Source organism: Varroa destructor, unplaced genomic scaffold (assembly GCF_002443255.2).
Source record: "Varroa destructor unplaced genomic scaffold, Vdes_3.0 BEIS01000004.1, whole genome shotgun sequence".
Lineage (NCBI taxonomy): Eukaryota > Metazoa > Arthropoda > Arachnida > Mesostigmata > Varroidae > Varroa > Varroa destructor.
Genome location: NW_019211457.1, coordinates 21,899,234 through 21,925,172, shown reverse-complemented (window position 1 = coordinate 21,925,172; position 25,939 = coordinate 21,899,234). Strand labels below are relative to the sequence as shown.

Below are 25,939 nucleotides of genomic sequence, written 5' to 3'. Positions count from 1 at the left end.
ATAGCCTACCATAGAAATTTAAGTGGTGCCTGCCGATAGCGTCGCTCTATTGGGAAGGACGTTTCCTATGCATACTCGCCTAGTTTAATACATAAATGAGATCAAAACTATTCGCAAAAATAGTCGCCTACTTTAAGATGAGAAAATATCTATAACCATACACTATATTACATCGATTCAAATGCTTGCCTCCATTTGATCTATGTGACTGTCACCGTAAGTCTCTACCGAGTTGCATGAGTAATAAGTGGAAGCACGGGTACTTCTTATTAATGTACGCTTGATTGTCCAGTAAATGCACGATATTGCACTTGACTGTTGAATGATCCGTATGTAATCTAATAAAAATTCTAATAAATAAAAAAAATGAAAAGATATTTGAACCTTCGGTATTTATCTCGACTATGACGATATTTTTAAATTTGTTCAGGGACGAATACTAAAGTACCTACGAAAAAAAAGTATTCTTACTAATTAAATGTAATAGCTTAAATAGGTCGCTTAATACCTTTTATTACAAATACCAGGCCCGCATGTTATTATTATTTTATCATATTATTCGTATTATTTTTTAAAGTGGATAGCTTTGTTTTTTTTTATCATAAACAAGGCTACAGCATTACAATTAAGCCGATAATGTTCACTGTTGGCTATTATACGGTAGGAGATTAACACAGTATGCAGGATGTGCAAGAGAAAGCGAAATGCCAGTGCCATGCCTATTTTAATGGCATTTTTTATTATTGTTTTAGTATTATAATTTCAATAATATTTGCAATAATCTTTCTCAAATCGCACATCCATTTGTTTTTGCAGTATCGACATCCTGTAAGTTGAAGAGATAAAACGTAACTTAGAGCTATCGCTGCTGCCAGGAGTTGGGAAGTTTTAAGAAAAGAACTAATTAAAAAATTTTACTAAAAATCTTTTTTTGCACACTAATCAAGTGAATTTTGGACTGTAACAATGAAAGATTGTCTGAGACGCAGTGTCGTTTTTAAAATTGTTAAATTTTGAAATATTGCAAGAAATACATTATACAGAATGTTCTCCAAACAAGAACGCTTTCTTTACTAAATCATCTAACCTTAGTAAAGTGTTAGCTTCGTTGAATTAATACCCGTCTCTACATGACTCGGAAGGGTGTGCCACTTGTTGCTGCAAAGCTCGGCGGACTTGGTTCTAGCATTGATGTATATACTGTGTTTAGATATATTGTTACGAATTCAATCTTTTATAAAAGAACACGGGAAAACATTATTGGACATTCACCGTTTCAAAAAACAGCGTACGCCATCTTCGAGGGCTATGTCAAAGCTTGTTAACTACAAGCTGAAATAGTGCATGTCGGAAGGTGTCAGAGTTGTGAGTTCCAGTGTGCCTTAGCGATATCTTGAAAGGAATCGAATCTATTGATAAAAGAACAAATAATTTTAAGGTAATTAAAATATTTATGTGATGTTAGCGTCAAAAAACGATTACAGAAGTTTACGGAAAATCATACTATACAACGTATAAAACTAACCATACTAAAATTCAATTAATTAAAATCTGGTTAATAACTTTTTATATTATTTAAACCCTTTGCCTTTTAATACAGTGTAAATAAATTTCTTTGTAGATTGTAGAAAAAACCCTTCTCTGAAGACTAATGTGAAATATTTTACATCAGCTGATTTTTTCGTTTCTTAACTATACAGGAATTCGACGCACAAGTTCAAATATTGCAAGTGTCTGTGAGACATGGGTGAGGTTAGTGCTCTTTGGCATACTGGCTCGCCATCTTTGACTGGAGAGGGAAAATCGTTCTGCCATTTTGTGGAAAGAGAAGATCAGGGCTAGCGGTGGACGGGAACCTTTCGCTTCACGCCGCTCCCATAGTACATGTGATGCATGTGTGGGGTAGTGTGTGACTTAAATGGTTAGATCGTTGACGGTTTTGTGTGAGTTCGTTGTTAACGTATAACGGTGTAAAGGCTACAAAAGGCCGTATATCGTAGCACTAAGCCCGACTACAAACCCAGTAGCGTCAACCTAAGAAGTGATTCGAGTACTGCGGGCTGCACCCATCTTTTTCAGCTGCAATTTTTGCCTGATTAATTAAGTTACAAGGGAAGCTACCACCACAGTTTCGTACTGACCACACTCGAAATTGGATATTCCCGTCGTGTTCGAGATGAGATAAAATCACTCAAGAACCAGATCTATTCCTTTCTTATTTCCTATTCTGGTTACCGCCTAAAAAATGGAAAAAGAAGCACCGGCTATATTCACCGAATCAGTGTATTCTTTATGCTACTTCACTTGCATTTCAAAGGGCGAAGGGCAATCGTAAATCGTATTGCAATGTGCTGCAATATCAATAGTAAAACACTCTGACTGTCACCAATAGGGTAATATATAGTAGCTACGATGGCCCGTTCTAGTCATCAAGATTCTTTTAATGAGGATCGAACCAGAATACCCTTAACGGTACGCAAAATTCATGATCGAAGGCCTGAAAGCCGCTAGTTCATAAAAAGGTACAAATGAAAATGCAAGCAACGCTAGTCGGGCTTGTTACACTAGATTGGATGAAGACTACTATGTGACAACCAGATATGAACTACAAAGAGTTGGGTGTAGCATACAGCTTATGCTTTTGAGGTCTTTATTCCATGACTGAATCGATATTTTTTAGAAGTGATAATCCACGCCGTACGAATGGAAGACTTTTTTAACAGCGTAAACTGTCGTCTTGTGGTGTTGTTCCTATACTGACTGAGTGATCGTCATGGTGTGTTATGTGCCAATTAATACCACTGATAATGAAAGTTGCAGCCGAAACTAAAAGCATCTGAAAAATAACACTTTCGTTGCCTACGGCGGTTTGTTGCAGTCAGATCGGCAATTTATCAGTGTTGCGAAAGATAGCGCAATGGGTGGAAGCGTTGGCAAAGGTATTGCAGACTCACTTCCGACGCAGTCATCCCTTCATGTCGTCATGCTTGGACTAGATTCAGCCGGCAAGACTACAGTGCTCTATCGACTCAAATTTGACCAGTATTTGTCTACAGTCCCAACAATTGGTTTTAATTGTGAGAAAATTAAAGCCACGTCTGGTAAAGCCAAGGGAACGTCGTTTCTTATATGGGACGTCGGCGGACAGGATAAGCTTCGACCTCTGTGGAAATCATATACACGATGCACAGATGGTATCGTATTTGTCCTCGATTCGGTCGACTGTGAGCGTATGGAGGAAGCTAAGATCGAATTAACGCGTATATCGCGAGAAAACCCTTCTGTACCAGTGCTCGTTTTAGCAAACAAACAAGATCTGCCAGGAGCGAGAGACCCAGCCGACATAGAGAAAGCCTTAAGTTTGTCCGAACTTAATGCTCTCTATCATGTGCAGCCAGCATGTGCTATCATAGGCGACGGCCTTGATGACGGTCTCGAGCACTTGTACGAGATGATTCTCAAGAGGAAAAAATTGGCCAAGCAACAAAAAAAGGCACAAAAAAGTAGATGAGGCAATCTGGCGGACGCTCAAGCGGGACCTTCGTCTGCGCCCGCCAGCTTCGTTAGAACTCCGGAATATGTTTCAAATAGCAGGCCCTTGGAAACTGCAAAATTTGGTGCTGGTAATACCCGAAACTGGATTGTCTCAACCCAGTCTGGAGACGACAGCAGTTCTAGGTCCCGAAGTCTCGACGTCTTTGCTCCCTGCACTCCCTCCCATAAAAGTAGCACTACCAATAGTGATCACAGTGAGGATGCGATGGGCACCCAGACCAAGTCCTTCCGGAAATATCCTAATCAGAGTAGAGAAATATTAAGTAAAACGCAAATTTGTCATTCAACGTTACCTGTTCCACAAGCAGAAATTAAAATAGTGCAAGAAAACGTGATGCAGGATACACGAAGTAGAAATAGTATAGTGCTGCGAAAACGCCGCCAGCAGCATTATTCGTCTCTGCTTTGATTGATTGACGAATGGAATGGAATTCGTTGATGAGCGTTTTGCCACTCTCGTCCTGCTGTGTGGGCATTCGATGTATATATGAATTGCCCATATATTTCGCTCCACTACGCTGTACCTGTGATAATTCTTTTGACCGTTTTATATAATATAATACTCGGCCCCCAATCAAATTAAATTGTGAATGTGTATCCGTTAGTGTATCATAGCTCAAAGTGTAGTGCTTGCAGATTAAGTGCCCCTTGTAGTTCTGTTATGCTACGCTAGTTTCCTCGTCGTTCCCATTAGTCAGTAGCTACACCAACTATTGCGACGTAGATACCCAACTATATAACATTCACCTCAAGTAAACGTACAGTCCTCGATCTGTTCGATAGGCGTCATGAGGCACCAGTAGCCCAAGGCAATATCCAGACCGCCGACAAGGAGCAAGGGGCGAATAACCGGCCAAAGAAGTGAAACAAGACTATCCGGCTGAAGATACGAACGAAGCAGTAGACTATGAATGCGAACGAATGGACAACAGCAATAGCAGAACGGTCGGTTTTTCTTGTTGTGACAGGCAAGCGAACACTGGAGGGCTTGCGCCAGCAGCCGACCCGACTGGTTTTGTCGAGTTCTTCCTTTCCTAGGCAACAGTCGAATAGAAAGACGGTTGCTTGCCGACCCAGCGATAGCTTCGCGTCGACCGACCAGGCGACCGATGTTGAAGCTCATGATGATACCGCTGGTGCCAGAGTCCGAACGGCTGTTGCAGAGAAGTTGCTATAGAGAAGTCGGCCAGCCAGGAGCAAGCGGCTCCGGACGTTGAAAAGCTGTTGCGCAGACCACCTAACAAACAGCAAACGCAGTACAACGAAACATGTCATTCACTCGCGGGCTATGCGCAATGTGTGTCACGTCGTCGTTGACGCTGGCGGTTACTGCTACAAGAGCAGTCCGTAGCAAGCGCCAAATTGTCAAGCAACACTTAACTGCCTTGGCGTAATGCTTTCGTTACGGTGGGTCACCGCTAGCATCGGGCAAATGTCAGACCTTTCACCATCGCCAAAGTGTGGCTTCCTTGTTGTCTGGTGTCGCTGAGACAGCCGTAAGCTCGACTCTTTTTAGAAATATAACGTCGATGAAGTTGTTTTGTACAAAACGACGATTTTTGCGATTGTACGGGTCCGTGGTGTACGACCTACTGACAGTACAGTTTGTGCGTTATATAACTCAGTATACCTATGGTACTGCCACTCTGCTCTACTTGCTAATGAAGATAAAAAAAAAAACGGCTGTCTTATGTTATATAGAAATTATAAATTTTATGCTCGCTCGATGCAGGGATTCCACAAGCTCCAACTGCATTGCGTGCTTTTAATAGACATAAATAATAGAAGCAATATTTTGTAAATTATTAGCTCGCCACAGTCGAAAGGTACCGAAGACGGTTTTATATTTGCTTTAGCAAGAAAAGGCATTCGAAACAGTAGCTATAATAGAGCTTGCTTTACTGATTTTCTATACAACAGTAATGCGATATAATGCAGAGCTGCAGCTGCAATATGTCACTACTTTTGGGAATGTTTTCGAAAAGAGATGATCTGTTGTATCACTGTCACAAATGGTGTAACCGCAAAATACGGGGATGTATCACTTTCAAAACAAATGCACCAGTTACTGAAAAGTTTATTTTATTAATGGTAATAAATGTCTTTTGCGGCCGTAAGTAACTTTAAGACTGTAGTTCCAGATCTTTATTTCCAAAAACTGAAGGGGCAGTACAAAGGGTAAATTGCGCCAAGCGTCGCCATCCTTGCCAATAAATTCTGCTTTATTTGATTTCATTAGCCGCACGACCCAAGTTGCTAGCATCGTACAAATATTCGGAGACATTCTTCAAAATTCATTTATGTTTATCTATAAATTTTAGAAGTCGGTGTAAAGGTCTCCCACGTCGTCCCAAATTAACAGTCCTAAAGAAGTCATAAAAATTTTCCTTTTCGAGCTCTCATGAACGCAAGTTATGTGTGAAGTGTATCCAAGCGTCGTAAAAACTTCACTTTTCAAATGTGATCAGCTTTTTTGTAACAATGTAGGTCTAACTACGTGAGAAATTGACAGCCATCAACAAAAACCTTGAACGATAGCTTTGCAACGCTGTTCTAACAATCTAAGTATACCACTGGCTCAAGTAAGGGTTTATTGTAGTTTAGCACTGCGTACCAGTAGTAAAACAGCTCCAAAGTAAAAACGCAATGTTATTGCTTCTAAAGATTACGCAATATTAATTGAATCGGAAAATTACTGTAATTACGCTTGTTCAACTTGCCCTATATGTTAAAATTTATTAAAAACACATTAGAATTAATATGTAATCAAGATCCATCAAACAAAGCTTATGAAGAAAACCTGTAGACTTAGTACGCCGTTAGAAACAAAGCATTTAAAACTAGCAAGGGACAAAGAAATAATGCAACTCAATGCTGACTTTCAGTCAGTTTCTTTAATAGAAAAAGAACTTGTACGATGAAATGTGGCTGTGAATAATAACGTCTTGGCGAATAGCTGAGCAATATTGTCCAGTACGTATATATTACCTTAGCGTCATCTAGTCGTTCGTACGGGCTCTAACAAAGTCTGAGAAACGTACCTCAAGGATTAACGGCCTTGGCAAGTTAATGCTGACTCAAAACAGATAATGGTTCAGTAATAACCACCCATTCGCAATGCTTGATGTTGCCTCTTTGTACAGCAGTCTATTAGAGTGTAATACTCGTGGCAGTGTGAAATGCTCCCCAACTACTTCATATGTAAGCAATATCAAAACACACAGGGAGGCATTGCAGAATATTGCTTACACTTTGAGAATGATTAACTTAAATTAAAAGGAACAGATGTTTAAGCTTTTAGAATGAAAAGCTTTCTGGTGAATTTTCCAGCCAACTTTTTCACTCTTGTACGCAAAAAAGTCTTGCAGCTTACACCAAGTCTTGACAGTACGCTACAACAACAAGGTTGCCTATGTGGATATTATCATTTCCGTAAAGTAGTCGTTCGGAGGAGAAGTAGGAAAGTGCCACAACAACAATGACATAGCCATACTCGGGGTGGGAGGCAAAAATAGCTTACCTGTTAAAGCAGAGGTTGAAAATAAATACGTAGATGGTCATTCATATACAAAAGTATATAGAGATAACGATTAATATTATTTGTTAGTTATTCTACAAACAATGGCTTCAGAGTAATAAATGCGTAAATGTTCATACACCGTTCGTGTAAGATAAAAATAGTTCCTTAGTATAATTAACGTATCTACCAAATGCGAGAGATACACGCTTTGATAGATGAATAACACGCTACGGTATCTGGTTTAAACAAATATATACTTTTTCAATTCTCTTCCTCCGTCCTAGTGCAATGGTTGATGAAATACGCAAGATGTTCTGTAATAAATATTTTTGCTTAGCTGTATGTGTTAACTTCTATACTACAAAAGATTAAAACGTCAACTATGATTGCTACATACAAAAGCTTAAACTGTATTCAATAAAATTAAAACATATTTAGGCAAACTAACGGGTCAATAATGGAACTTAGTGCCATTGGTGGACCATATTTGAATATTTACGTGGCTGTGCGTGTTATGAGGCCATCATTGTAGAATAATAAATACATTTTAATAATCGTTACCTGCTTATATTTTTTTGTGTGTGAACAACCAGTTTCCTTACTGTCTGTGCTACAACCGAAAGTCTATTGCTTACTTTAGACCTTTCTGTTTCAAAACCATAAGCCTACTTTTATCCTCCTTTCTTCTGTTTAAATACTGTGCAGTTCGGGCAGGCGGTGATTATTTATAGCACTCTTTATTAATAATAAATCATATTACAGATAATTGTATATCTTTGTCTGCCTGAGAGTGCCAATATTAACAATATTTTTCATAGATAATGTAGTAATAATGATAATAATAATGTAATATTAAGAGGTTGTTGCTCGTAATTGTATTGATTGAATACCAATGGAGGCTTTGAGAGATGATGTATTATTCGATAAGAAAATCCTATTCTGTATGTAAGAAAATTCAAATTTTTTCAGCCATGTATATCATCCCTTGAGAGGTCAAGAACAACACTGACGTCTTATAATACTATATTACTGTAATATAGAATGTATAGCTATCATGTAAGACTCTTTACTGGCTCGAATTTGGCATCTTCTACTTGCACTAAAATAGAAAGGCTGCTAAGAAAGAAATAGTAAAAAGGTTAATAACTAAGCATGTGTCGGAAGTCAGATTTGATCAATATAAAGAATACAGTGTAACTTAAAAAAACAAGTGGCCCATTCGAAGAAATTGAGAATGTCATTGGAAATGATCTCACAATAGGTTACTATAAATGAAAGAAAATCTTTAGAATAAGCAAATTAGTAATAAATTTATCATACATAATAAAGTAACAGCAATTTAAAGACGACATATTGAAATGAGTTTTTACTCAGGTATGCGCGTTTATCAAAAATGCCATATTTTTATCAATCTTACAATTCGCGCACCGTTATTTAGAAACTTTTCTAAAAACAACGTAATCAACATTAAAAGTTTTCTGATTCAATACCTGTGAGTAAGATGTGCAGCATGACCGAAAGAAAATAACATTCTCGTGTGTCTGTTAATTTCATAGACAGAAAATTTTAAATTGTTGTAAAATCGTTGAGTATTCATATAGGATTCTATACAACAAAAATGAAATACATATTCTTAGATCATTAATAAAGATTGCCCATTTATTGTATTTCGCCATCTCACATCATCTCTTTTGCTGATAGCCGGCAAAATATTCATGGAGGTAACAGAGAAAACTCTAAGCCATCATCGTTTGTCTTTTCTTTTAGTGTCTGTGGATCTTAATGTAATGCTTGACTTCGCATTTACCTTTCGGACCAAGCTTGCACAACACGGGGTGCCAACAAGAATGTTAAACCTGTCAAAAGATATCCTGCGGAGTGACGTGGTTATTCGGGGCAATAATGTCACAAAGTGAGGGAGTATCCAACAGACGACACGACTGGCTCAAAGGAACACCTATACGTTGAAAATCTCGAAATGTATAACAGGAGCGGATTTCACCTGCAACACTCGCTTGCATCCCTCAGTAACATCGTTGGAAAAGTGGGTTTCTATGGATCTGGATGGAAGTTTAGAAGGAGTAAAAGGCTTGCAAGGGGCTCATTTCGTCTAAATAATGAATAGTTAAAAGTCGTTGATGAATTCATAAACCTAACCTTAACCGTGACCGTGACAGTTTTTCGCAGACTATGCCAATTCAGGATATCGAAAGGTGATGATTGCAGCAATCGCAGTAAAATCCCCACTAGAATTTATCGCTAGAAGCGACCGTTACATGGTTTAAACTGAAAATCGTGCAAATAGCCGCTCGCAGAATTCTGATCATTTGAAAAACGCTGAGCTTATGAGATCTGCTGAACCTAGGCACGACTATAACTTATAAAATTAGTGCTAGGCCTGCGCATATTGACTCGTAATTGCCTGGTGTGTTTGTTCTTAAAAATTTCAGCATTCGCTGGTGCTAACCCAAATCGCACGTTCATGTGAGTCCAGAACGGAAGAGGGAAGGACTTGTAGCTGTCGTATACGGCCGCCTGGTGTACCACAGGGGTATTACCAACAATACAGTAATTGTATCTACAAGTTTTACTACACTACCTAAATACCTATGCCCTTCAAAAGCCAACCTTCGATTGATGTATCTCCTGTTATTCCAGACCTATAAATTACCAGAGCACCCACAGCCTAAATTTCTAATGTTCACTTATGAGTGTCCGTAAGCTCGCGCATACTTAACTCCATCTTATATTAGCAGTAGCTACAAAGACTGCTCCTAGAGCTTTCTATACACCACGGTTCCTTAAGCTCATAAATGACCTACAAAATTAAATACATTGGCCTAATTATAAAAGAATTGAAGCTCTGGTATAACAGCAGAGCCGAGCACTAAAGTGTTTACCCCGCCTCTTCACCGCTACCACATAAACCATGCGCTTATGTTTTTAAAACTCTGGCAGTTTTGCCTTTACCTTCCTATGCAGAATACTTATTTTATGTCTGCATTGCTAAAATTCTGCATGATGGATATTTTATTGCCAGTAACCTTTACCAAGTGGAATTCTTTGATGAGCCTAATTCTTTTTCTATGATGTTTAGGATACATATACAGTATTAAGTCTTCTCATAGGTTCGCGTCGAATCGGTTTACATTTTGGCGCCACTAACAACATTGGATGATAGAAATAAGCGATTATTTACTATAGTTGTAAGGTTGTCTGCCAGCTTTCACAAACTCAATAGGTGTATTTAAAATCGAGTTTGTAGTTTTATTTGGAATAGGCTAAGTATGAGCTGGACGCATACGTAGACTCAATACCATAGCTGGTTACGCTGTCAGAAAGTGGTTTCTTTGGTGTAGAAGCGGTACGTTTGGCATCGAAGACTACGCATACACAGGTCGACCTTCTGACTATGAAGACGTTGAAATTTTCACAATACTCGGTTATAACCCACGTATGACAAACTACAGCAAATACAGGAGCATCCAAACCATAACCGAACGCTTTCTAAAACTCAAGGAGGACAATTCTTTCTTTTCAGAAATAGTAACAAGGTAGTGAAAAGTGGATAATTAGCAACATCACTAGGGCGGAATATGGTCAAAGGGCGGTAGTGCCCTTTAAACGAGAGCTGAAGCTAGACCCTATTGAAAAAAATAATATTGTACATTTAGTGGCGTTATAAAGAAGTGCTCTTCTATAAGTTTCTCTCAACCAAATAAACCGTTACCGGCCGTATAGTCCACTCTCGATTTTAAATCCTGTTTGCAGTTCATGAAGAATCTGTGAGCGGCATAGAAAAAGAATCGAAAACCACCGATCTGTTGTGCTTTACGGTGCCCATTATCTAAGATGAATGTCTTATAAGTAGACAATAGGTCATCATATAGGAAATCATCGGTTGTTTTCTAAAATATGCTTGACTATTGCCCCTTTCGGCGAAATCTTTATTCTGTGCTCGGACGGCTCCCCACAACTACGACTCATTGACCCGTCAAACAATCGAATCTACCTTACACATTTGCAAGTTTACCACCAATATGCGGCTTACTGCGTCTGACGTCGCTTAATCTGATTTTCTTGAAATTAGTGAGGCCAAAATTTCACTGCATGAAGATATAGTCGTTTAATATGGTTTAATCGCAGACTGCATTGACCTCATACGTTTATCTTATTTGAAAATCTTATGAAGTCCTCTGCCAAGAAGTGTATTAATTCCTAATAATATAATGGTCTAATTTTATTCTAATAATATAACGCGGCATGCGTCACGAGATTCCCAGGACACTCACCTAATGTCGCGCATTCAATCACGTCACGCACGATTCCATTTTACAACAAAGTTTCTCGATGGTCTTGAGCTATCTAATCTTCGATTCGTCGATAGGACCACGGTAGTCGTCCACAATTTATACCCTAACCGAATAGCCACAACAATTGCCAGAAGCTCATTCCTAGACCAAGTCGTGCTGCTGCCAGGGGTTACATAATTAGTCCCCGAAGATGCGAACATCTCTCTACAGTTATATCTCGCCATGAGTACTCACAAAGCCCAATTTTAAATGCTCGTCGACGTTCCCGCTCAATAGATTCACCTTCAACTATGGTTAGGTTAGGTAGCTGTGAAGCACGTCTAGGGCCCCGACCATGCGAAAGTATTCTAACTGATGATCGCGAAACTCAAAATATTGACTTGCTCCATGCACACCTTATGCCACACAGACGTGCTAATTCACCCACTGGCAACCAAGTTCGGCGTTGCCCAGCATCACACATGCCATCTCGACGAAGGCGCCTTCTTTGTGGTATCGTCGATTTTATTGTAGATATGAATAAAGTTATGACCTGCTGAGCTCAGACGTATCCGGCGTTTTGCACAGAGGGTGTAAAAACTGCAAGTAGTTATGAGTCCCGCTTTAAGTTGGATAGCATTTGTGCTACAAATTAACTACGCATCTATACTAAATCTTTAGTTTCCGTTCATCTGTACTTTACAACGGGTTCACATTTATTGACTAACCGAAAGACAACACAGGCATGGAGCGAAACTCGTTGGCTATTTTAATACACTATGTTTATATTACTAAAGCTCTGCGTCTATCTGTTTATCTGCTTGTACAACTCACATCAATCTTATAGAGTCCTCAGATTGGGCTAATTTTGGTAGGTCGCTAAAATTCTATTAGGTATTCTAAGAGGTGGAAGGATTATTTCAAAGATCATTGGCCCAACAATCGTTGGGAAAGCTCCAAAAGGTTGTACTGAAAAGCTGCTTGTTATCTCAAGTTCTACAAAATGGGCCCAGCGTTAAATTTAAGAGAAAATTTATAGTTTTCACGTTTTACACGCGGTTTGATTTAGCATATGAATTGAAATAGGAAAAAAGGATAAATGTAATCGGGTATTAAGATTATAAGACTCTTCCAACTGGAGAGCAGGAAGAACGTTAGAAGAGCATGGAGTCTGGGTTAGTTAAAGTCTCAGACTGGCGCCGCGTGTACGGCTTGTATTTATTTTTCGTGTTTTACGTACTTGAACCTTTAGGTAATATTTCAGGTGCCTGGCGTCTAACACGAAGCTAAGTGTGTTTACGCTTGGTTTTGAGTCTAAACCACCACGTGAGTTTAGCAGGCAAACACATTACTCACTACGCTATCACGGGCATAACTACGTACCTGGCTGGAGGATCCCACCTGGACCTTTATAAAAGCATTTCATCTAGAAAAAAGCAATAGTTTACAAACGTTAAGGATTAGGTGCTACACGAATCGAATATTAGAACAGACCGATAAAATAACTGTACTCTGGAAGAGAACTGTTAGAGTATTTCCATAAGGGAAAGGAGTTACTGCAAGGAGTTAAATGTCGCTAATGGATGGACTGAATTAGGAAGAAAGGATTATTGTAATAGGACAGTTGCCACAAGTTAGCGGAATTAGTATCACAGAATCTTAAATTAATTCTAACAGGATAAATGCAGAGGTGTTCGCCTGAAATCGGACTATAGTTTACTTTTAACTACGTGTAACGCGAATAAAATCTTTCTTTCGTTGGTGGTGTTTGTCGGACTCTGGGGTCCGTTTATGAGATCGTTTTTTGAGTTGTCTATTCGGTATCTCTTTTGCGTTGATCTAGGCTGCAAATATTGCGCTGATCTAGGCTACTTTATGTGCAAAAAAAGAATAAATTGATACATGAGCTGGGACATTTTTTATTAGAAACTGAGCGTATATTTTAAATGTATAGTGGCGTCTGCTGTTATGCAGGTCCAATGGCGATAGCCGTTTGGCTTCGATACTAAGAGCAAAAATATACAGTATGTATTAAAAATAAAAAAAATATGATAATAATAATTATTATCAGGAAGGCAACTGTATAATGCAATGTTACGCGCCAAATACAACGCCAGTGCTGTCGAAGATCTTATATTTTAAAAGAATTACCACCTAAGCACATTGTCTCTTTCCACGGCTTGTGGCGAAATAGATGTTGCAATTTACTAGAATTACAAAGATTCGCCTTAAATGTGTAGTCTTTCTTTTATATCTGAGAGGTCTGCGGCCAAATTACGAATTTGATATAAAAGACCCAATTTTGGTTTAAAGTTGGTCTTAGTAACTTGACGGGAGCAGTATGAAAGTTCGCTTTCATTCCGCTGAACTGTCTGCTTTTAGACTCTATTGCGATCTTTAAAATACTGGTCTACATCATACAACTTTAAAATTTTATAATGTACATATATACATTTTCCTGTTTCCTGGCCAGAATAAAATATCTGTTCGGCAACATGCAGGAGCGAGGATATAGCGCAACCAAGCTTTATATCTAGAATTCATATCCACAGACCATGCAGTTTCAGGATTCTATTAATAAATATCACCTTAAGTCCAAGAAGAAAGTAGTTTTGAATTTTGACTAAATGGAATACATGAAAATAACACTGCGTGAAAATGTTTTGAAATTTGTGTGCAAATATATATATATAAGAAAGAAACGAACTTAGATATGTGCTGGTGCACATAAACTGCTCTGTATGCATGCCTTGTACTATAATTCAAAAACAGATATATCGCTCCAGGGAAGGTTTCCAGGCCCTTTGTTGCTAGGCATTAAAGGCGTAGCACCATACTTAACTAGTCATAAGGCTACGAATTCGCTTTTAAGTAATACAAACGTCAAAAGAGAATGACAAAATTTGCAGAGAACCCTGGCTGGGTCTCAAAATGGCGCTATAGAAATTATGCGATTATATCTGTTCATAAATGTGCAGTATTATTTAAGTAATTCTCATATTAATGACTAACATGTGCTTGGCAATAAATATATATATATATATATATGTTTGTAACATATATTTGTAACCAACTACGAACGCTACTAAGGAGCTTGGGATCTAATGTAGGTTAGTCAGGGTATTACGAAGGTTATTCAGTTTGTCAAATTTGTAATACATGAGTTTTTTTTCAAAACAACTTTGTTTACATCTTGGCTTGAACATTTCATGGTATCTACATGACAATTATCCATGCTTGCATATCATAGAAGAAGTTCGGGGGAGGGCTACCCTTTACGCCACGCATAAATGCCTTTGATGAGTCGAATTCTCTTCCAGATGGCCTTACGAGCACCTTCTCCTGAAACTATTCGATCTTGACCCAAAAAAGATGTTTAATAAAATTAGCCTTTTAGAGTTGGCCAAAAACTCAAATATGCTTACGTTCTGCAAATGAATATATAAAGAAGACTATTTCTGCATGTATATCTGAAAGGCAGCGCTATCGAAGTATTTGCAGAAATTTCTTTTGTCTAATCGCTTCCTACACTTGTTTTCCTCTCATAGAGTGCACGTTTATTATGGTTAAAAGAACAACTTTGTATACGGCACAAGGCTCACCTTCCTAGTTGATTATTCCAGCTTCCGAATAGATCAGCCAAACAGTGCAAGAACGTAATTTCTTACCCAGATTTGGATGTTCTGTGGTAAAGATTCATCAATTCCGACATTAAACAGCTACTTCGCATACTAGTAACTGCTACCGATCTTTGTCCATCTCATGCCGAATTTTTTAGACATGAGTACCCTCTCAATGAAGGCAGCGAATTCAGGTTTCATCTGCCCGTAGGTGTGAGGCTTTATGCGCAAGCATGTGATGCAGCTAAAACAAATAAATACGCGCTTCCTAAAAATTTTGACAGCATTCATGTACTTTATATTATATGTTATATTTGACAGCACTTTGGATCTTCTGAATTTTAACAGAAGTCAACATCGAAGAGTACACATCGACAAGTTCAATATCCTACCTCGACCTTAAGATGAGGAAGCCTGTCGGGAAATGACTACTGCCTTAGACCACAAGCACCAGCCATATAGACGCATCTATATTTTGGGCAGGTCTACAGCATGTTAGCAAAGGCCGATTTTGTTCTTTGACATTGTGTATGTTGCTGTATGCGATAAGTAAACTCAAGCACTTTACAATCTACTTGTTTGCAATTTTGAGGTTTTTTCAGGGTAGCTGCTTGCTGTAATGAGACTACGCCCTAACAAGTTTGCTGGTTCAGATTTGGTCCGCAACAACCATATAAAATTCATTAGACCGCTTTCTTTGATGCTTGCTTGCAAGAAGGTCGGTTGCCTAATGACTGACGCAGAATATTGTTCATTTTGATTTTTAAAGAAAAGAGCGATCCTAGAAAGCTTTCAGGTTAGCGATACCGCTAAAACAGCCATAGCCCTAAATTTCTAACTTTACCTTCCGTTTCTGAGTTCCTGGCTCTCTGAGTTTCTGAAAAATCATAAAGCTATCTCGGACGAGCAGTATGGCTTTAGAGGCCATTGCCCGGCGCCTCCGGATTGCCCTGTACTCTCAAAGCATATCCGACCATTCCAAGTCCTTGGGACACACTCTTTACGGCGAATCTGTGGATTTCAAAGCGGCATTTGGCATAGCACCAAAGGCTGAATTTCAAACCCATTTGAGCGAATGTCCTATTTGGTTTTCCAAAATTACTTCAAAAGAACTAGATTACAGTAGACGATGGTCTTTTAAAGCATGAGCCATTTCACAAGATCTCTAATGCAACTCAGGTTGACGATCTTAGCTTCCTAGTTTTCTCTGTACTCCCTGATGATCCGCCCAGTGTTATGAAGAACCGGCATACTCAGGTTGATGTTTTGCTTTATGCAAATGGCTTTCTAATATTTGCAAGAAGCTTTCATCTTCCACAAGCTACCCTTAGATACGTCAATAAAACGGCGTTGAAGAAAAACGTTCGATCGATGGGACTATAAAGTTCCGACGAAGCAATCGATTTGCTGCATAAGACACGTTGTGATTTGGTTGTATATGTCAAGCCATTCACTCGCTTAAACGTAACTCTTTTAACTACTGGCGTGTTGTTCGTTGAGTATGCCTCAAGTGGAACAATAAAAACATTGATAGCAGCCCAACAATTAAGAAAGCAGTCAAGCTCTTACTGACAACAGCAGTAGCCCTTTTTGATCTTAAAATAGCCTTATGAAAATTATTTGGTATTTCGCTAATGATTATCTTCCAGTAAAAGAACTTCTCCGGCTGGATCGAATTAGGCGAATTCCTGGAGCAAGCCTTCAGAGTGCATACAACTACTAAAAATCTTCCAGTTTACTAACTCTGGCTGCCGCCGATCTTTGTAAAATATTTGCATAAAAGATTTAATTTACCAAAAACAACAGCCTACAAATGGTTAATTTATAAACATCGTGAACATAAGTCGACCGCATCTTCTTGATGATTCCTGGAAGAGACCGACAAACCGGCGTGTCGTAATTCATTATCCTGTATTTTGGTATACAAGCTGATAATGAATGCTTCCTTTCATAGAAATGCCATTCAAATGTGGAAGACTTGGGCCCGTGTATTCGTACTAGTTGGTATGAACTAGTATAATAAAGTACTAGTTGGTAAGGAAAATTGCCAGTTTTTGGAATTAGAGCCAAGTTTCTAACATGTTAAGCGTATCACTTGCTAATTCTATTAAACTGCTAGCCTACAAGCCGCGGACCAAGAGAACATTACTAAAAGGCTCAGATGAAATCTCTGAATTTGTGAGAATCCCTTGCAACAGTGATAGAAGTGCAGCACAAAACTAGGATGAACCGGTGATGAAGAACGACGGTAAAAATTACTGGAAATTAGTGCTGCGGCTTTACATTAATTTGAAACAAACTGTTGACGTTGATTAGCAAGAAAGTTGTGTAATTGAAGCTTTTAATGTGATTTATATTAGAAATGTCTTCGTTTGTTAATTTGTCATGGAAAAACCAAAGTAGCACTATTAAAAAGTAAATTTTCTATTTTAAGATTAGAGCTGCTAGGCGTTTTCATCGTTACTAGACTAACAGCAAAAATTCACCAAAGTTTTTGTGGAGTAAAAGTAAAAGTTTATTGTCATGATGACAGAACCGAAAAATGCAAGGGTTCTAACGTGTTGTTTATTTGTACAGTAACAAAAGCCGTATATATATACATATTGGCCTCACACCGGACCTTGTGGCAACTAGCAAGTTCAAATCGTGAAGTCTCCGTTCTGAAATTTTAGGAACAATTATAATAATTTTTTCGGGAACTCGCGACAATTTTGTCGCACATTGAAGCAATGATCAACAGCCAGCCAATAACTACAATAATGTCGGATTTATCGGAAGTGGACCATTTTGTTGGGCCGATCTGCTTTATAACTACTGTATGTCATACGCTCTACACGTGACAGGTAAAAAAAAAAACCGACAATACCGTCTATGGCCTTAGCAGCGATATATTCGAAGATATGGCTTCCTCAACAGAAAATGCTAAATTCCTTTTGGAATCGTTTTCGTAAAAACTATTTAGAGTATTCGTGTTCTATCTGTTTTAGAAAAAGCCGATAGAAAATAGATCTATTTACATTCTACTTGATCAGGCTTCCTCCTGCTCATAGTAGTTGATGACTTGAGTATTTGCGTTAGTCGGCGGGCACAGCTCTGATTTCAAGCAACGCTGATTCATCATTCAGTCATTTAACGGTGAATACTACCAAAAACTTGTTTACTTGCTATACTGGCTGGAAATTACCAGAAATAGATGCGGTCATTCAGGGTTCCAAACGGCCTAAATTGCGATAACGGTTGCGTTACTGGGTCTTACTTCAATGCAGACTGGTGGTATCATTCCGATTCCCATTAATACTTTACGAATAATTTTGCCAGAGACACGCTGCGCCCATATCAATGAGAAACCACGTACACAAATAAAGCTCTTATAATTTATACATCAATCTTGGACTGTAACGCGTCCTTGATTTATTGAAACATGCTAAACTAAAGGGGATTTCGTCTTGGCGCAATTAACGCACAACTGTTCCCTTCGCGCCATTCGTATTTTTCATTTCGAAAACACTGTTGTTTCTCCTACTTAAAACATCCATCGGGCAGTATGATAACCTAATCAATGTTTGTCACCGGAATCTCGGTAGAACCACCTCTGAATTGCACGCACGAGGCTACCCCAATTTTTATAGTATTGAATGAATATATTATATCATGGATCTAGTCTGGAGGGGTATTAACGTTTGTTATCTATATATAATTGGTGATCGTACGTGTGACTGGGTGAAAAGTAAAATTAGAAGAATATTCTGGCGATTATGGTGAAGCATCACATTACCCGCTAATGGCTAAAGAAGATTAGCGTTGCACAGACGTTTTGAAACCAGTGAAACAGGTCCTCCTATAAGTACCGATCTCAGTTAAACAAGCAGATTAGCAGTCTTACTGTAATCGTCAGGGAAGTTTGATGTAGAAGTACGCCAAAGAATGTTTTCATATATTAGTTAGCACAGTCGAACATCACTGAATGGTAGGTTTATAATATTTTTTAAAAATAAATTATTTATAGAAATGAATAGCAAGTTTGTTTATAGCTCAGCAAAAAAGTATGGTTTTAGACTTAAATAGATAACCAATGTAACGGCAAAAGTTTGGTTGAGCGGTGAGTTGAACTCTTAAGTTTCATATTAACGGTGCAATAGGTAAAACAATATCTTCGACTGTGTAATCAAAATTTAATTTTTAAAACTAAACATTTTACCTTAAACAGTTATATTCTATTTTTATCGTACCAGCAAACAACTCTATCAAAAGCAGTCTTCTGCTCAAAGTAAGCAGTTATTTTTCAGTCTTGAGTCATTTTAGCAAGTCGATTTAGGTTGAACGGTATATAATAAAAAGTGCTAGGTAAAATTGAAAGAATTGTACTTTTTTGAAAACCTTGAAACGTGTGGGATTAATCCTTTTGAAATACAAGGTAGTTTGCAACATAAAATCTGTAATCTTTTTTTGAAATAGTGACGACAATATTGCGGAGGAAAAAGACTGAGATTAATTTATCTTTATAGAACCTGTAGAACGTTAGCTTGGCCAAATGGCCAGAAAAATGGCACATATCCTTTGGAAAACTGGCGGTCTCTCATAGGGCGTAAAATTGCACTTAAATCTTAATCTAATCAGAAAGTTAAATGTCGTCAATTCAAAGGATTCCATTAGCGAATCGGAAACAAAATGATTTTCAATAATGCTAGTTGCGAATCGTTAAGTTTGGACTTGGGCCCTCATCGGCTTATACCTTACCTTTACCAAGCTAAAGTAAGCGGAGGCTACGGAAGATGAGAAAGGATTTGTGGTTCGATTTGCGAATGAGCTCAATGACGACCGATTTGCAACCTCGACTAATAAATGATAGTTCAGGTGGACATATAGCATTCTTAACATGTCAACTGGAATTTTGGCAAGCAGTTGCGGTCGAAGGCATGAGCCAGATTTTTGGATGTTTGGCTATTGAGAAAGTTCAACAATTCTACATGAAGCAGCTCTCCTTTAATGTCAACTTATGAAACTAATGAAATGGCTGTTCTTGCCTTCAATCGTGACTGGAGATTTGACGTATAATCTTTACCGAGCCGAAAGGATGACGAAAAATAGAACTTTCTATACCAGTACCTTCTCATCAGAGTAATGGGAATTTCGAACATAGGCCATACACACATAATGGTGGTAATGATAGGAAAAAAATACTAAAAATTTGCTAGAGTACTCTGTCTCGCCCATCATATAGCTTCTATTTCAGTCAGACAAAGCATCATCTTCTCAGTTTTCTTTAAATTCTAGTGAAGTAATATTCGACTCTATTAATAGTATAAAGGTGCGTAACGGTAAAAGGAGCAAAACGGGGCGATATTCGTTTCGTCCTGTTTAGAACTTGCAAAAGATATACTTTTTTCTGTCAAGATCTACGAATTGTCATATATCTGAAACGTCGCTATTGATAGGCTCTTGACCAAAGAGACCGCAAAAAGTCTCCTGGGACTCAGAGTGCAGAAAAATGTATCACCCTTGGCCTGATATTCTTGGAGTGCTTATGAGGATCGTGTGCTTGACCAATGGCGTTTTTAATGCCAATCTCAGTAATGCCTCAGATTATGGGAAACATTATCTTTACAGTTCGAAAAGTAAAAAAAATCGTTTCTTTTAATTTTAGTATATCCCTGAAATAACAGTTGATGCGGCGTCTCCAGCTCTTGCCTTAAGTCGGATTATCCATCTTGAGTGCAGAAAGTGTGACAATGCATGAGCAGAAGTTGCGACTGGTGATGTCGTTGGTGCTGTTCGTAGAGGTGCCATTTAACTGGGTTCCATGAAGGGAATCGATTCAAGTCCTGTTCCTTGCACAAATTCTACTTTTTCTGAAAAAAGGCTTTAAAACCATAGATTGAATGATAGGCCTAAGATATATTTTAATAGTTTTAAGACACCGCTAAAGTAAGTGTGCTTCACACTCAAGCGTAAAGTAGGGTTATTAGACTACCATGAGCGAGAAAAAACGATGGTGGAAAGAACCTTCCTTCAAGGAAATTATCCTATCCTAACATGTAATTACTCTCTTATTTCTTATGCAAAATGAAAGATATTTCCAAAAGTTGCTTGTTTATAGGTAGACCATCGAACTACCCAAAAAACAAAAAAATACTAAATTTCCAAATGCACTTACCAATGTTTCGAACCAATACTCTTATTCATTTATTTCAAACAATTTATAAAATGTATTTTGTTCTGACTTCTTATACAAGTTTTATACCAGTTAGTTTAGAATCCGCTGACTCAAATTTGCAGAAGTGCTATGATATTCACGAAGAGGATTCACTCGAAAATCTTTCCTCTTGTAGTTTCCTTTCCTAGGTACACGGACTGCGTGCTGTTTTCCATTAATACTACCGTTTTTTTTTACGAAGAAAAGGAGAACACGTTATAGTGAATCGAGGAACGATATCAGGTACAGTACGTAAAATAGTGCTAAAAAGTCTGGGGCCCAAATGAGGAAATTAGTTGCAAGAAGAACACGCATTTTCAGAGTTTATTCCTACATTAAATGGAAGTACTTTTTATCAATTTAGAGACTGTTGAATTCGGCCCAAGATAAGCAAAGTTGCGAGCTTTTGATTGGAATCGCAACAGACGCCCTCAGGGTATCGTTTCCACTTAACTATTTTTATTTATTACTAGTAGTAGAAGTAATTTTGTTTACTCGGGGAGAGACGTAAACAACCTACTGTCGTTCAAATTACACTGCACTTATCAACTTTGCACTTAGTAGTCATGTATTAAAACCATGAGAGATACCACTATAACAGTGACCAGAACCAAAGCCACTATGGTGGGGGCAATCTATCTTTTTTTAGTGTCAATAATTGTAACAGCATTAACAGGTTATCAATACAGTAATTCCAGGATTCAATTCTTGTACTATATTTTATTGGTACATACAAAGTTCCGAAATACCAAGAAACTCTGAACCGACTATAAAAGCTGTGACTCTTGTACAAGCCTTTTTCTTTAAGTGTTTTTTCGAGTTTGCAATGAGCTATACCGACCCTATTTTTTTTAAATATAATCAGTCTGCTGACTAAGTGCGTCGACATAAAGTCGCTGTTTTGAAAATCAGAGGTTTAATGCAACCTGAATTTAGTCTATGGGGCTAATTTCAAAAATGGTATGTAAAACGTCAAAGTTAATTGATCCGAAATTCAAGAAAGCAGTCAGTCTTTGAATTAGAGGTAGGATTATGGGAAAAACCGGCAAGAATATACGTAAGGGAATCGGTAGGGGTTCTTTCGTCGGAATGACACAGAACTCCCAAAGAATTTTGCTTTATTTTACTAAACGTACATTTGAAGTAAGGCATAGTCATTCTTACAGGACCTCATATGCAGTGTTTCATGAATAAAGCAAAATAGCTAAGTACTTTAATGAAATAACCCCACGGAAGCTACTACGCATGACTACGAGTACAGTGAAGCAAAGTACTCCGCAATTTCCGCAATTCAGTGTTCCCTATTTCTCCGATGGGGTTTTAAAATGCGCAGCTTTTACATATAGAGGGCAGAAATTTTTCCAGTATAACAACAGGGATATAAGTAAACATCCAGTAGTACGCTTTTCATTTTTAGATGAAATAAAACAGCTTAATCCTACGATGCTGATAGAAACGTGCAGCAAGGGTACGGAAATGGACGGACACTATGTAACTAATGCTCCAGCTCCACGCTTTGAAAGGCATGACAAGCCTGGCGCAACCATATTTCCATCTTTGGACACAAATGTTTCACGCTGCTCAATTCGAAATGTTTGACAATGACACTGTGGTATTAAAGACACAGGAGACCAATATTAATGCTTTGCAATGCAGGCCCCAGAAGACACTCTACTTATAAAGTAGTTAAATCTTTTCTCTCGTGAATCCTAGTAGTCCCTTAGTGATTGCTAAAGATCTTTAACGCCGTCTTGTCTAATCAGAAGCCAGTTGCGCTACGTTAAACTTTATCGGACTTTGTCATTTAGACTAACTTAATTTCAAGTAGCACTGTCGATCCACATCACGTTGTATATATGTAGAATGGAAAGAAAGCGCGCGCAGAAGAAATTACGCAGGAAAAAATAGTGTAGCAACAGGATTTGATGCATCATTTGTCGCCTTGAACGCCGCTGTCAATGAGCGAACATATGACAGTAACCATTTTTATGTTGTACTTTCAAAGCGGAGCCAGTTAAAGCCTTGGCTAAACTCTATTCTATGAGGTGCCGCGTTACATGCAACAGATTTCAAACAAAGGCTGAGGCACAGATGAATGCCTTTTCTTATTATAAATTAAAGCCACGAATTACTAGGTCCTATCGTAGGATCATACGGATCAAAATAATTATTTGCAATTAATGTACGGAAAAAGAGAAGTATTTTATGGTTAGAGAGACTGTATACTCACCATTTGAAACGACACGCGCAAGCTTCTCAATCCATCATTATGGAAAGACATGGCAAAGGAAAATTCTTTGCTTTTAAACGCATTGTCGTAACTTGGCAAACGAACGAATCCACACTGAACGTTTACCACAATGTTTCACATATCTTCTGGGCGAAATATAGCGCATTGAGAACAGTCTCCTTGCGATATTTATTGATTCCAAGACTGAGACGATTTATAGAAATAAACCATTACAGCAGCTTACTGAAGCAAGTTAGTCCCCCATTTTTTTTTAGACTATTTCTTTTATCTGGAAGGCCATTCAGGGGGTCGCTGCAAGATACAATTTAAGTTTCCTTCTATTTTCAATGGTAATACCTAACCCACAAAATACGATTTAATGACTTTCAAACCGGTGACAGCAAGAGCGGAAGAACAGTTTTCTTTGGCGGAGCATGTTTTTTGCAGTACAGGATAAGGAGCTCTGTTCAACATGTAATCTCTATAATCTCACCGTAAAAATATCACTCATCTTTCATTTCAAGTTTAAAAATGACAAAATTAAGAAAATTAATTATTCACAGTGGTGTTGTTTTCACCTCTACTAGACCCACCCAAAAAACAATAGATTATTCAATATTTATGCTATACTGAAAAATATACATTTTACACAGCGCTGGAAAGCGGCCAGGCTCATTAAGATTTCTTTATCACGACCCCGTACCTTACCAGAATATCTTTGTATCTCTAATTAGCGAAATTTAGTTGAGCATACAATATCTATTTTGTAATACTACTTTTAATAGATATGACCAATGAGGGTTTACACAACATGCCAAACAGCATGTAACACGTCGTTACACTAGGCAACTCATTCAGTATGTAAAATATAATAAAGATAATTGCGTTCTTGTCGTACGTACGATCGTTTATAGATGGTATTTTTGAATCAATTGATTGTTTCGTTGTGTAGCTCAAGAAAGAAAAAGGCATTCTGGTTTTATGCCATTGACAAGTCTATCTCTTTAAAGCGTTTAAAAGGTTGGGATATGAAAGCTATGAACGGAAACACTAGGTTACTTTTATTTATGCTTAAAGGTTCATCGTTGGGTTTCCGGTTGTAAATGTGGCTGAGCGAGTAATAACACCTTAGAATCATAGTAACAAAATTTTAAAAAGAATCCCGGCAAAGCCCGTTAATTTTGTTAACAGGAAATCGTACGCCTGTGCAAAGCATATACGTACAGAATTTCAAAGTAGCCCAACTTAGAACAAACGTCATAGAAACCTTTAGGGTCAAACAAACTTTTTTCATTTATATTATCTGTCGAACCTATTACGGCGGATTAAAACCTGTGTCAAATAGCATGTCAAACGAGTATTTGAAGCTCTACAGACGAAATACAAAAGAAACTTGGTATCAGTGCATAACTGTTAAACGAATGTCGAGTTACTACAACACCTCTAAGAGCAAGCAACGCTAACAGTGGGTTAGGTGGCTAAAATAATTTGACTCAAGCCTTCCCGTCCACCATAACCAGTACTTCTGTCTTACCGGCTTTTAAGATTACAGAGCAGAAAATATGAATGTTACTAACATTGTCAATAATTGAACATAGTGAGTGCTATTAGTGCAACTTAAAGAATTCAATACAATACGAACAATAATGACACCGTTCCATGTGTTTATGGTTCGTGCATTTATTTAGATAAAATTTATTTCGTTAAAACATAGTATTCTAGTACACTAAGACTATTCAAACTATCGCCTTTTTAGTGCACAGCTTGAGAACCCCGCTATCGACGTATTGTTCTAACGATAATATTTTATACGTTATGTATGTACAAAAATACAGTGTTTATTATTATTCTAATACAGGAAATTGGTATTAATTAACGATGCAAATTAGTTTTAAATATTGATGTGAATAAAAGTATTCAGTTTTACCTCCCGTATAACCGTGCAGTACTTCAGACGACTGGGAGAACAAAATAAGCGTAGTTTGCTTTCGAACTTAGACCACCTTAGGTGTCACTAAATTTAGTAGGGTACCTGAAAAAAGCTAAATTCCCTATACTATTTGCAAGACGCTGTAAGGACTAGAACTGAAAAGAATAATGACGTAAGCAGCAAGACGACAATCCGAGAAAACTATAAACGTCTAAAACACTAACGGCACACGAAACCGAAGCCAAGATAAAGGTTACACTAACGAAGCACAAATTGACGTAAACATCAAACACTGCTATAATTTGGAACAAACTTCACGTTAAGCTTGTTATTATGGATTATTATGGATTTCAATTAATTCATTGCCTAATGGTATCTTCGCTAACCCGCTAAGGAGTCTTAGTAAGCCATTTCTCTATAGGGTTGACTGCGTCTTACTTCACGGTGTACAAATTCTGAAGTCGTGTGTTTGAGTTCGACGCTAACGTCAGTGGCATTGATCTTTGACGTCAAATAACATGAAGTCAAAGATGACATATTTCGCAGGAGGACTGTATGGTGGAAGTTCTGCGAAGAAGAACCTGTCACCATGAGCGAAG

The 25,939-nt window shown here is 38.0% G+C and overlaps 1 protein-coding gene and 1 long non-coding RNA gene across 2 annotated transcripts; both read left to right on the top strand.

Moving 5' to 3' along the window:
• Positions 1 to 1,814: 1,814 nt before the first annotated feature.
• On the top strand, positions 1,815 to 11,934 carry LOC111249330 (uncharacterized). The gene is made up of 3 exons (XR_015327175.1): positions 1,815 to 2,472; positions 8,843 to 9,119; positions 9,526 to 11,934. It is a non-coding gene; the product is annotated as an uncharacterized LOC111249330 (long non-coding RNA).
• Positions 2,468 to 8,428, top strand: LOC147755961 (ADP-ribosylation factor-like protein 4C). The gene has a single exon (XM_086988194.1). The coding sequence runs from the start codon at positions 2,918 to 2,920 to the stop codon at positions 3,509 to 3,511; it is 594 nt and encodes a 197-aa protein (XP_086844320.1). The 5' UTR covers positions 2,468 to 2,917; the 3' UTR covers positions 3,512 to 8,428.
• Positions 11,935 to 25,939: the final 14,005 nt, after the last annotated feature.

What these genes read in the sequence shown, in the direction of transcription:
- LOC147755961 (XM_086988194.1), top strand. Translation starts at nt 2,918, where the DNA reads ATGGGTGGAAGCGTTGGCAAAGGTATTGCAGACTCACTTCCGACGCAG.